This window comes from Cucurbita pepo, chromosome LG13, assembly GCF_002806865.2.
Source record: "Cucurbita pepo subsp. pepo cultivar mu-cu-16 chromosome LG13, ASM280686v2, whole genome shotgun sequence".
NCBI classification, from domain to species: Eukaryota; Viridiplantae; Streptophyta; class Magnoliopsida; order Cucurbitales; family Cucurbitaceae; genus Cucurbita; species Cucurbita pepo.
The window spans coordinates 6,177,579-6,190,086 of NC_036650.1; the positions used below are offsets into that span (position 1 = coordinate 6,177,579).

The 12,508-nt window shown below is 38.7% G+C and overlaps 3 protein-coding genes across 7 annotated transcripts; 1 reads left to right on the forward strand and 2 right to left on the reverse strand.

The window, feature by feature from the left end:
* Positions 1–1,771: 1,771 nt before the first annotated feature.
* Positions 1,772–4,483, forward strand: LOC111809060 (protein STAY-GREEN LIKE, chloroplastic-like). The gene is made up of 5 exons (XM_023695390.1): positions 1,772–2,090; positions 3,170–3,343; positions 3,429–3,587; positions 3,963–4,109; positions 4,190–4,483. The coding sequence occupies exons 1-5, from the start codon at positions 1,950–1,952 to the stop codon at positions 4,328–4,330; spliced, it is 762 nt and encodes a 253-aa protein (XP_023551158.1). The 5' UTR covers positions 1,772–1,949; the 3' UTR covers positions 4,331–4,483.
* A 68-nt stretch (positions 4,484–4,551) lies between these two features.
* On the reverse strand, positions 4,552–8,873 carry LOC111809059 (TOM1-like protein 4). Of its 5 annotated transcripts, none has more exons than XM_023695385.1 (11): positions 8,478–8,873; positions 8,006–8,028; positions 7,710–7,872; positions 6,823–6,901; positions 6,607–6,705; positions 6,389–6,508; positions 6,141–6,289; positions 5,892–5,973; positions 5,689–5,774; positions 5,421–5,615; positions 4,552–5,339 (listed from the first exon to the last, which is right to left on the reverse strand). In XM_023695385.1, the coding sequence occupies exons 3-11, from the start codon at positions 7,820–7,822 to the stop codon at positions 4,772–4,774; spliced, it is 1,491 nt and encodes a 496-aa protein (XP_023551153.1). In that variant the 5' UTR covers positions 7,823–7,872; positions 8,006–8,028; positions 8,478–8,873; the 3' UTR covers positions 4,552–4,771. The 5 variants fall into 5 exon arrangements, with proteins under 5 accessions (XP_023551153.1, XP_023551157.1, XP_023551154.1 ...); XM_023695389.1 differs by having other exon boundaries at positions 6,389–6,505; positions 8,478–8,872; XM_023695386.1 differs by lacking the exon at positions 8,478–8,873 and adding an exon at positions 8,387–8,405.
* Positions 8,874–9,866: 993 nt separating this feature from the next.
* On the reverse strand, positions 9,867–10,967 carry LOC111808245. The gene is made up of 2 exons (XM_023694111.1): positions 10,249–10,967; positions 9,867–10,143 (listed from the first exon to the last, which is right to left on the reverse strand). The coding sequence occupies exons 1-2, from the start codon at positions 10,884–10,886 to the stop codon at positions 10,077–10,079; spliced, it is 705 nt and encodes a 234-aa protein (XP_023549879.1). The 5' UTR covers positions 10,887–10,967; the 3' UTR covers positions 9,867–10,076.
* Between the last annotated feature and the right edge of the window lie 1,541 nt (positions 10,968–12,508).

The window sequence follows — 12,508 nt, forward strand, 5'->3', positions numbered from 1 at the left end:
TGCCATAAAACCAAGTGAGGCTCGGTGAATTGTGAGGAACTCTCTCACCACCATTTATATTTATTTACTCGTTTTAAGTTGTTAATGATTTGTAATGTGACATCATAAGAGACATAAACAAAGGTAGATGCTCCGACCCCCACATGCACTCATCAACCTCGTAACAATGTTGTTTCAATGGGGGGCCTCTTTTTTTCGTTTGATGTTCAAAAGACTCGATCCATCTATTCTAATATGCACGATCCTTTATAACAATCTAAACCCACTACTAGCAGATATTATCCGCTTTCGTCCATTACATATCGCGTCTATTAAGAAGAGTTTTCACGCCCTTATAAAGAATGCTTTGTTTCCCTCTCGAACCGATGTGAGATCTCATAGTCTATCTCTCTTGAGAGCTAGTGTCCTCACTGGTACACCGTATGGTGTCTGGCTTTGATATCATTTGTAATAACCCAAATTCACTTCTACTGGGAGATATTGTTTACTTTTGTTCATTAGGTACTGTTGGTTTTACACAAAATAATTATGGTTGTGTTGGGTTAGAACAAATTTACAACTTGATCGAAAAAAATGTTTCAATCTAAACTCGATCCAACCCACGAACACTCTTAAAAAAAAAAAAAAAACGTGTAAAGAAGAGTTCAGACAACCTAGGCGTTACATCATTGGTCTTATCATTACTATGAAAATGTCGGGCAAACCCTTCAAAGAAATGAAAGAATCCATGCCTGTTAAAAGTGGATCGATTCGTCATATAATTAGGAGGGGCCTCTAGCAACTTACATATACCTTAATCCCTCCAAATCATCCCATGCTTTCGGCCGACACAAAATCCATCATCTCTCCCATTTTCATGGCTTCTGATAATGGAAACATTTTCCTACCAGACGCGTTTTAAAATTATTATGAAAATATTATGAACTTCTTAATGTTCAAACTATTTTAAGTCTAGATCTCAAACTAAGAGTTCAAAAGACATTTTTACCCTCCTTTGGTAAGGGGACATAAACGAGACATACTTATACTCGATGATCTCGTAAAGTTTTGGATATGGATAAAATGACAAGTAGAAATGTCCACAAGCGAGGATGAGGAAAGTTTCCCTAGTTCAGTTAGCGCATAAATCATCTGCGAGTGTAGGTGACTAGTAGTACCATTAGCCTAAACGCTCCATATCCTTTGCGGCCGTCATTCTAATTCCTTCGCTATTGGAACTATGACTCTCGCTCCGTAAACTACGCTTGCTGCCTCCCGGGTCTCGTCTCAAGCTATGGTATAGACGGAGTTTCCTGCCTCCCCTCACGAATCCAGACAAAGAAAGGGTAGCTAGTGCCCTTAATCGAATGTCTTCGTTTCTGCCACATATTTTATTTCTCGTTCCCACTAAATTTTCTATTTATTCTTTTAGGAATTCCACACTAAAAAATTCTCGATGATGGAAACGGGAATAAGCCCATAGCTCAAACGTCCCATACATTTTCATTCCTTATAAATTTTTTATATTTATTTTTCTAATTTTTTTATTAAGTTCAATTTTTACTCTAAATTTTTCATTTTGCCAAATTCATCCTAAAATTTGGATAATATTAAAATAACAATTAATACGTGTAAGCGCTAGATTTAGCCACGTGAGCACATTATCCAGAAGTTATGAAAGAATGGACCGGAGATGATGACGTGTCACAAAAATGAAAATCCTGAACCAATCAGAAAAAACTTAGCCTCACCTTATTTTTTATAATTAAAATCGTGGAAAGGAAGATGAATGTGTGTGGAGGGAGATGGGCGGACTTGGATTTTGGGCCAACGCGAAGGTCTTTGAATCATTGTCCACATGAGCGACTGCAAACCAGACGACAATGGCTGCCTCTGGTTCTGATTCTGAATCTGATTTTGAAAGATGAAGGTGAAGAAGAAGAGCCGTAAGTTGTTATGCGTCGTCTTCCATGGCTTTTCAGTGTGCTTCTTACTCTGTTCTTCGATTGCCAGCCAAGCCTAAGTTCGAATTTGTTGTGAGGAAGAAGCCTGTTGTTCTGTGTTCTTCTTTTCGTAGGACTCAGGCTTCTTACAATACTCTCGTCTCTGAGGTACCATTCTCTTTCCCTCTCTGTTCTTTTCATTTGTTTCTAGGTCGCCTGGGTTTGATTCAATCTCCGTTGATTTGAAGGGTTTTTTTGTGGGTGAATGAATCTATTTGGTTCTGTTTGATCTCGTGCTTAGAGATTTTCCTTGTCTGATTTTGATCTGCATTTTGTTCTTCAATGTTTGTGGTTTCCTTCTCAATCGACTTGAATCCTGAGAGTTAAAAGGATTCTGTTGTCGAGTTTTGGGTTTCGTCGAGAATGTATCGTAAGAAATCACGACCCTCCATCCTCTACAATGGTTTGATATTGTTCACTTTGAGCATAAGCTGATAGTATTCCTTCCTAGTAAACTTATCATCGACCCTTTAATTAGCCAATGTTAAGACTCCTTTCCCAACAATCCTCAACCATCCTCCCCTTGAACAAAGTCATAGAGCCTCCCTTGAGGCCTATGAAACCCTCGAATAGCCTCCTCTTAATAGAGGCTTGACTCCTTCTCTAGAATCCTCGAACAAAGTACACCATAGAGCCTCCCTTGAGGTCTATGGAGCCTTTGGACAACCTCCCCTTAATCGAGGCTCGACTCCTTCTCTGGATCCCTCGAACTAAGTACATCTTTTGTTTGACACTTGAGTCACTTTTGACTACATTTTCAAGACTCACAACTTCTTTGTTCGACGTTTGAGGATTCTATTGACATGGTTAAGTTAAAGGCAGGAATCACGACCCTCCACAATGGTATGATATTGTCCACTTTGAGCATAAACTCTCATGGTTTTGCTTTTGGTCTTTGTAAAAGGCCTCATGCCAATAGAGATGTATTCCATACTTATAAACCCTTGATCACCCCTTAATCCTCAACACCACGAAGGCTAAAATTCACGATGATGCACATGAAATCGGTTGCTGGATTTTCATTGTGCAATGTCCGGTAGATATTGCTAAGAAGTTCAGCAGTTGAGTTACTAGTAGTTGGTTCTTTCAAATGAAATTTCTTGAACAGTCTGAACAATTATTGAATCAAAGCAGCCAAAATTCAAATGGGTTCTTGCTGGTTCTTATGATGCATTGATCATTGGTAGGCTGTTAGGATATTGGTTCCTCCAGCAAGATTTGAAGCTTCAAAGCTAAAAGTTGAATTCAGTAGAGAGGTGAAGAAGTGTGCAGGGATCATCCCAAGAACATACATACTATCACACTGTGACTTCACTGCTAATCTCACCTTAACCATCTCTGATGTTATCAACCTTGATCAGGTACAAATCTATGGCTACTTCACTATCTGAATGGAACAATACATTGTTCTTTTCTTCTCATTTTTGGGTCTGTGAATGTTAATAGTTGAGAGGGTGGTACAACAAGGATGATGTGGTTGCTGAGTGGAAGAAAGTAAAGGATGAAATGTGTCTTCATGTTCATTGCTATGTCAGCGGTCCTAATTCTTTGCTCGACCTTGCTGCAGAGTTTAGATACCACATTTTCTCCAAAGAATTGCCTCTTGTAAGTTTATTTTCTATTACTATATCTCAAAGTTTGACATGGGGAACTGTAACAGCCCTGGCTCGATTCCCTGTCATGGTAGTTTAGTGGTAGAATAGTACCCTGCCACGGTATAGACTCGGGTACAATTCCCGGCCGGTGCATATTTTTCTTGTGAGATCCTACATTGGTTGGAGAGGAGAACGAAGCATCCCTTATAAGGGTGTGGAAACCTCTCTTTATTATACACGTTTTAAAACTGTGTCACCGGGAAAAAGCGGACAATATCTGTTAGCAGTGAGCTTGAGCTTGGACTGTTACAGGAACTCTCATATTCAACCTACAACGATCGAAATGCTATAATAAGACTAAATGCCTCTCTTTTTGTTAAACCAGGTGCTTGAATCTGTCCTGTATGGAGATTCAATATTGTTTGGGGAGAATCCTGAGCTGCTAGATGCCTTGGTCAGGGTATATTTTCATTCTAGCTCGCCGAAGTACAATAGACTCGAATGCTGGGGGCCACTCAAGGATGCTGTACTGGTAAACTTGATAACATGTTATGAAAATTTCATTGACTTGACGTCTTGTTTCTCAAACTTTGCTTTGCCTACACTTTCCAGGGGAGGCATCATCATATGCAAGGGCTTCTAAGGGGTAGCAAGGACGTGCCCTCTCCTAAAAAGTTGAGTAGCCCAAAATCAATCTTTCAAGCTCTCTTTGCCTTCATTATCTGTACTGCATTGCATAAACTGGTGAACTGATAAACTGCTTATCTCTAAGAAACTGCTGTCTTAATAAGTTTTATTCTCCATTTAATGCAATTTCTTTGTGGAAGGAGCAAAAGAGTACTCTTGTTCTGTTGAATGTATGAATCACTTTATTCTTTGACCAATAAAGGCATATTTGTTCCTGCATTGTGTTTTCAGAATCTAAGACCCATTGGCATGTTGACAAAGTGTTGTATGTTACGGAACAAAAGAGATGCCAAATGAACATAATATATAATATATGCAGATCAGTGGCTCAATCTAAGACCCATCCAAAGCAACATGAACAAATTCTAACACCTACTTCCTTACAAAATGGATGGCTTTGTTCATGAATATGCAACAACCTCGTTAAGGAACCTCACAATCGCCTGCCTATACTAGAACGACGACGACGACAAAGAAAAAATAAGGTCAGTCTTTACTATTCGAGTCTCAGAATGGTCGGTTGGATTTGGAGGATGAAGATGTGTTGGCCTTGGAAAAATCCACCAGATCTTTGAAAAGGGCCTCCTCATGCTCTGCAGCTCTGGTCGGGGTGGAAGGACCAAGCGACAGATTCTTGGTATTCCCGACTATCTTGTCGTAAGAAGTATAGCCGTTGCTCAAATGGGGCGAAGTGCCTCCTGTAACAGCTTTTTGTTGCTCAAAATATTGTTGTCTTTGATTATATCTTGAGGGTGGGGGAGGGAGGGAGCTTGGTGTTGCGGAGGGCGGGTTTGTGGACATGCTTCTTGGGGGTGGCTCGACGAATAAAGGCTGTCTGGTGTAGAAAGGTGAGGAAGATGAAGTTGTTGGTGAAGGTGGGGAAGTTGAAGGTGTATAAGATGGTGGCTCTACTGTCCTTGGAGACCCTTCACGCTTGTACACATCGCCGCTAAGATGATCGATCATTTCTGCACCAGTTGTCTTCTTTAATGAGGGTGAAGGAAGCGGACTTACTCGAGATGATTGACCGTTTGCCAGTTTCCTGTCCCTTGCATAAATGTGATCTCTTGTTGACCTGCAAGTCATGTCTAACAGTTACAATGACATTCTACTTTTTATAGAATGGAACAAGGTAAGGGGACTCAATTATAGGCACCTGCGAGCTAATGGTGTAAAATCATCTTCCGACTCATCCTCCTCGGGGTCCATATATGGAACCGATGGAACGGGAGGAGGTTCTGTTCTTCTAGCTTCCGTTGTAAACGTTCCTTTTGCAATGTCATCATGGTAGCTGAGTACACGCTGCAGACTGTCATTCAACACCAATCCTTGACATAACCGTTCCTCATCTCTGAAATGGGAGCAAACAGCACAAGTCAGAGGTTAAGTCTACGGTAATAAATAAAGCTGGCACGATATCTTACGTTGACTCATTCACAAGTATCACGACACGGCTCTGGTAGGAACGGCATTGATCAACAAGATCGACAATAACTTCTTGCTTCAAAGCCTGACAACATGAAAAAGTCAAAATGTCGAACGAAAAAGGACAAATTGTGCATTATGCCTCATATGAGTTTCCTCAAACTCTTTCTTTTACAACATGAAGACACTTTTAGAGGAATACCTCTGGAGTCTTCGGATCTAACGCATCGAGCATTTCCAACAAAACATCTGCTAGCCCCTGTCCATTTTGAATTTCTGGCAAGCTGTTTAAGTTCAGATTATAATCAGAGTTGAATCCAGAGAGGCAATGACAAATCGAAAAGAAACAACTAGACTCGAGCTAGAAGAATGAAGTGGACCGACGCATTGGATCGCTTCATAGCCCGTTGCTTTTTCAAAACGACGAGTCCAAAGGGAATTAAAACGTTACCTTAAACCAGAAGCATCAGACTGAAGAGAAACCTGAGCAGCAAGATCATCATAGGGTGAAGCATGTTGCTCAATAACAGGGTGTATCTGAGGTGGACTTAAGAACTGCCCAACGTTCTCTCGTCTTGGTGGAAATCGAAATCCAGCATTCTGTATTACGAAACGAAAACAAATGAGTACTGCAAAAAGATTTCCCAACACACTGTCAAAGGTTTAAAAGGTTACATATCAGAGTAAAAGATAACTCACCTTCAATTCATTGTAGGCTGCATAGTACTGTGGACACTTTCCCTTGGAGCCACCCCCAAATGTTGCTTGCCATGCATCTACCAAAGTTAATATCTTGTCCCGAACAGTCGAATCAGGCTGCTAGGATTTAAAAAAACACATTAAACTGTTTGTCCGGGTTTGCGATGTATACTTAACCAAGTAACACAGGATAGATTCATGTCGAAGTTCACAGATACCTTCTTTTTTACAATTTTAACCATTTCGTGCAGGATATTACGATCTACGATCAGCTTAAAAACAGTATCGCCACAATTTTTGCTTAGAGCATCCAATGCCTGGATCAATAGTAACAAAAAGTTTCAGCCATTGGTTGTTACAAAGAAAAGAGCACAACCCAGAAATCTGATGTTGTTGTTTATGGTAAACATTCAACAAAGACTAAGAAGACTCACATAGAGAGCTAGAAGTTGTGTTTTAGGATTTTTGCTAGCCAGGCGCTTCTTGAGTATCTTCAATGCATCCTTTGCTTGCCTATGAATTACCCATTTAAAGCCAGAGTCCACATTTAAAATCACAACAGAGAATAGATATTCAGTTGAAAGAAGTTATAATTGGTTAGTCGTGTTGAGGATTGTAGGAAAAGGAGTCCTCCATCGGCCAATTAAGGGGTTGATCATGGGTGCATAAGTAAGGAACACATCTCCATAATTAAGGGGTTGATCATGGGTGCATAAATAAGGAACACATCTCCATTGGTACGAGACCTTTTTGGGGAACCATAAGTAAAGCCAAGAGAGCTTATGCTCAAAATGGACAATATCATATCATTGTAGAGGGTCGTGATTCCTAACATGGTATCAGAGTCATGCCCATAACTTAGTCATGTTAATAGAATCCTAATATATCGAACAAAAAAGTTGTAAGCCTCGAAGGTGTAGTAAAAAATGACTAAGTGTCGAACAAAGGGTGTACTTTGTTCGAGAGATCTAGAGAAGGAGTTAAGCCTTGATTAAGGGAAGACTGTTCGAGGGCTCCATAGGCCTCAGGGGAGGCTCTATGGTGTACTTTGTTCGATGAGAGGATTGTTGAGAAAAGGGTCCCACATAGGCTAATTACAGGGTTGATCATGAGTTTATAAGTAAAGATTGTTGAGGATCGTTAAGGATCGTGAGTTTATAAGTACGGAAGCAGACAACAATGGGTTGAGTCCAAAGAACCCAATTGGAAGGAAGAAAAAAACTTGTCAGCAACAAAAACCTGCTTTCGTTGGTTTCGAGTTCACTAAGGCAAGTGTAAACAACTCATAGATATTCATTTCAGACAACGTGGGGATTTTTACCTGGGATCCATGTTAATAATATCACAGAGCTCAATGTTTATGGCCCAATCAGGAGCTATAAGCTCATCATTTGTGGCTCTCTCAGCGCAAGCAGCAGCAGCATTGGTAGACATATCTCTCTGAATCTTTTGCACCCCAATAGGGTGTTCTGTCCTTGAATCTCCTGAGAAACACAATCCAGCAGGATTTATGAAATTCAGCTACAAAAGTAACCTTAAGAAGTGAACTACACAAAGCTCTGTCGTGGAACAGAAGTCTATCAGAAATCATTGCCATCAATGGCTCTCCCTTTATACCTTTAAAAAATAAAGCAGCAACTCTGAAAAGGAGCAAAAAGAAGATATCGAGTGATTAGAGAATCACCAACAAATTCCTTGCCAATAAACAAGAACCCCATAAGCAAAATTTCTCAATAGAGAAGGGATGAAAGAAAAAGAGGGTGGACGGACTCGATTGTGAGCCAAACAACAGATGATTCAAGTGGACATACAAATCATAACATAACCCACTAAGACCCTTTGAGCATTAGCTCTCATAGGTTTGCCGAAGAAGCCGGGCTTCTTCGATAAACGTATTCTTTACTTATAAATTCATGATCATCTCTAAAACAACACATAATAGGCAGAAATGGCGCAGCAAACCATAAAGCAGAAAAACTAAAGCAAAAGCAAAATTACCCAGACTCTAAAAGTAAACGCCAGGATCAACAAACGAAATAGATGGAACAGAGGAAAAGAAAAAATGGATTGGGGCTGAAATGAAGCATACCTGCCTAGGGAATGAGCAGCCAAAAGTGGGGAGAAGTGTGTGTGTTCTTCGTTTTCGCTTTTCTTCGTGGACGGGTTGCTTGTTCGATTAGTTTCAGACCCAACTTGGAATTTTCAGAGTCCCACAAACAAAGAAAAGAATGAAATAATGGGGAAAAAATGGAAACCCCGCGTAAGAACACGAACCAGGGAGTCCCGTGATAGACGAATTCCTATGAATTCCTATGAATCCCAACAGCCAAATGAATTCAGTAAACGGTAAGCGGAATCATAAAAGCATTATAAGAATCCATTACGATTTCTTTGTTCTTTCTTTGGTTTGGGTCTCCGGGTTTGACATTTTCTAAGTCTTCAGTGTGGGGAGACTTTGGGGAGTGGCTGATGCGTTTTGGAGCGTAGAACCGCGTTTTCTTGCTGGACTAAGACCACAGACCATCTGGTCCCACTTGGCTTGCCAATCTAACCGCATCGATGCCGTAGTAGACTTGCTGACTACGTCAACCCGAAACGCTAATTGGGCCGATGGGTCGGGTCTGCAATCATGACGTTTTGCAACCAATAAGCCCATTTCTGATCTAAAATTCGAGTGTATAACTAAAAGATCCCAGTCCAAAATTGCAATACTCGGCCCAAAGTTAATTGGCCCAAGCCCAAATGTTACTTAAAATGAAAAAATTTGAATTTGAATTTGAATTTGAGGTATCACTACTCGACTCCACCATAGTTGGAGCTGGAGCTTACTTGTGAGTGACGATAGTTAGTAAACAACAGAATCTTTGTCTCTTTTCTTTAGAGATCTTCCAAATTATTCCGTTTATGTTTTCAACCCGAACATAATTCAACAGATAATGTACTTTTATTGAAAGTATATATACTTGATTATATTACATAACACCAGCTCAAACCAGCTAGTAAATATCGTTCACTTTAATATGTTATATATCATTATCAGTCTCACCATTTTAAAACTCTACTAGAGAAAAATATGTTATATATCATTATCCAATCGATCGGGTGTTAATATTATATCTGGTAGAAAGATGTTTGTACAATTTATGATCCACGTAACTTAGAAAACTAATAAAATACTCAAATCATAGGGGTCCATTTTGATATTGATGTTGACAATATGTTGTATAATATTTAAAGTGACATAAAATTCGAATTCAAATCTTTACAATATACTCTATCCAAAGTCTACAAATGATGCCAAATGGCTTAAATTTTCCAGACGTTGTGAATCATTGAATAGTTTTTGGTGGGCCATCTTTCCCACATCTTACTTATAAACTTATGATCAACCTCTAAATTAGTCGATATGGAACTCCCTCCCAACAATCTTCAACAAGAAGTTCGAGGTCAATCCTCGAGTCTTCCCACGAACATAATATGGTAATAATTTAATATCCCATTTGAATTTAAGGAAAGTGGGAGGAAAAAACAGGTGAATTCTTGGTTGAAAATATACATATGCATATGGAAATCAAAATACAGATAAGAAAGATATAAACAAGCTTAGCTGCAAAATTCAGCTGTGATTTAGAGAAGATTACATATTAAGAAGGTTCATTTCATTTGCATACTCTCAATGGAGGCTGTTCTACTCTGGATCTTTACTCCTCATTGGACTGATACAAAACCAGCAACCTCCTTGCGATTCTGAATTCCTGCACATCAAATTCATCACAACCAAACAGATGATCTTAAGATTCATGAAATTTGGGGGTTTCTTTTTTGTCTGGATTGATAAACAATTTGATTTGGTTTGTTACCTGCTTCTTTCGCTGCTAGTGCTATTACTACTGCCGCCGGATACGCTCCCCTCATTCGGTCGCTTCCTCCACCACTCTCTGTCCACCGGCGGCGGTTTAGGCGACACTCTCGAACTGCTATTCAACCCCGAATCGGTTCTAAGATTCCTCTTCTTTTTGGCCGACATCTGCCCGAAAGGCAGCGGGAGGAACATTTTTAGGTAAAATCCACCGCTATCGACGCTTCTACTTCTGGTAACCAACGCCCTAGTTTCACTCCTCGTCTTGCTGGTGTCCCTTCGGAAGGAAGTTTCAGAGGCGGAATCGTCTCGCGAAAGCGAGGCATCGCCGTCTTGCCGCTCCGAATTACTCAAATGGTGTTCAACAAGATCCTTGAGAGATAGCTCGTAGGAGGATTCCGGCATGTTCCTGACCATCTCCATAAGCTCCTGTTGACCTCTGGCTATGGCTTGTGTCCGAGACGTCGGGGAGAGGCTGCGATTACGCGGGCGGTGAAATTGAAGGTTGGTTCGAGAATTAGAACCCCAGAGCGTGGGCGAACAAACGCCGGACTCCGATTGAGAGTCATCGTCCCCGGCGGCACTGTCCCAGCCCCTGAAAATGATGCAGTCTTCGGCTGTATGGATAGGGTTTCCCATGGATGTAGAAGAAACTTGAAACAGAGAGAGAAGCAGAGGAGATCGCGTGTGGTGCGGCGTTTGAAGCTAGAGGGGCAGAGGAGGGTATAGGAGGAGAGAGGAGGGGGAGAAAATTGTAATTTAACACGGTCGCCTACGTGTCAATTTCACGGTAACTTGGACTAGTTACCGTGAAGAGTTACCGTGAAGGTACGGTGACAGAGATCCCACCCTTACGCTTCACAAAAGTTATTTATTATTTATTATTTTGTGATTAATGTTTAAACTTTGGATTATCGCATTAATAAACAATTTATTTATTATAACCTATGGTATGATTGTAAAAATAATATGAATTTTGTTTAATATATATTCTCGATAATTTATAAACTATGGGAATGGGTGGAATAATTTAAATATTCTTTTATAAAAGGTTTATATATCTTTTTTTTATTCTTTTGGTTTCAGATGTTGGTTGTTAGGCTGTTAATTAGTAGAAGATTTTATAAATAAATAAATAAAATAGAAGACGGAAAATACAAGCATTAAATGTGAGGAGATTATTTATTTATTTATTTATTTGGAATTTAATTGAAAAAATCTGGGAATGATTTGTGGGATTTTTTTTAATGTTTTATTTTATTTTTAATTTATTATCCAATGGAAGGACAACGTGTGGATGTCTACATGATTATTTGTCATTATTATTGAAAAAAATAATAATAAATTGTGGTTTACTTTCTTCCTCCTCAATTCTCCTGCTATTCATCGTTTTTATATTAAAAACAATTATTATATTCTGTATTAATCAAATGTCTTTTTAGTCCTTTTGCAATTTGCATATATTTTAAAGGAAAATATGTAAAATAGTCCCTTTTTTTTTATATAATTTATTTATAATAATTTTCAATTTCGCAAAAATACTCAATTAAACTAATTATTTTTCAAAAATTTATTGGTTCTAAATTATTAATTTATTAACCTATTTAAATATATTTTTCAAGTGTGTCTATTTACCCTGAATGATGATAAAAGTCCCACACCTGCTAATTTAGAAAATGATCATGCATTTATAATAAAAAATATTTTCTCCATTGGTGTGAGGCATTTTAGGGAAGCTTAAAACAAAGTCATAAGAGCTTATATTCAAATTCTACAATATTATACTTATACTATTATGGAGAGTCGTGTTCGTCTAACATACCTATTGTTAGGAATGAATTTTGAATTTTTTTGCTTTATAATTTCGCCCCAACTTGAAATCCCACTCGTAAATCTTTAACTTCTTGCATCTTTCTAAACAAGTGCTTGAACTCACTCGATTTCAATCCTAATTCGATATATATTTCTATCTCGTCTCCACACTAAAAAAAAATTAGTAAAAACGAGTTTAACCTAAGATAAAAGTAAAAAAAAAAAAAAATAATAATAATAAAATAATAAACTTAAAACTAGAATTTAAATTTTGGATGGAAATGATTGTGTTTTAATGTAGAAAATAACAAAATGAAAATGGTTGAAATCTAATTATAATAAAAACAAAATGCTTACGCACTATCTCACAAAAATTAATTTTAAATACGTGTCCACTAAATGCCATAACAATTGTAATCAACCACTTCTATATGGAGCGCCGGCCTGTC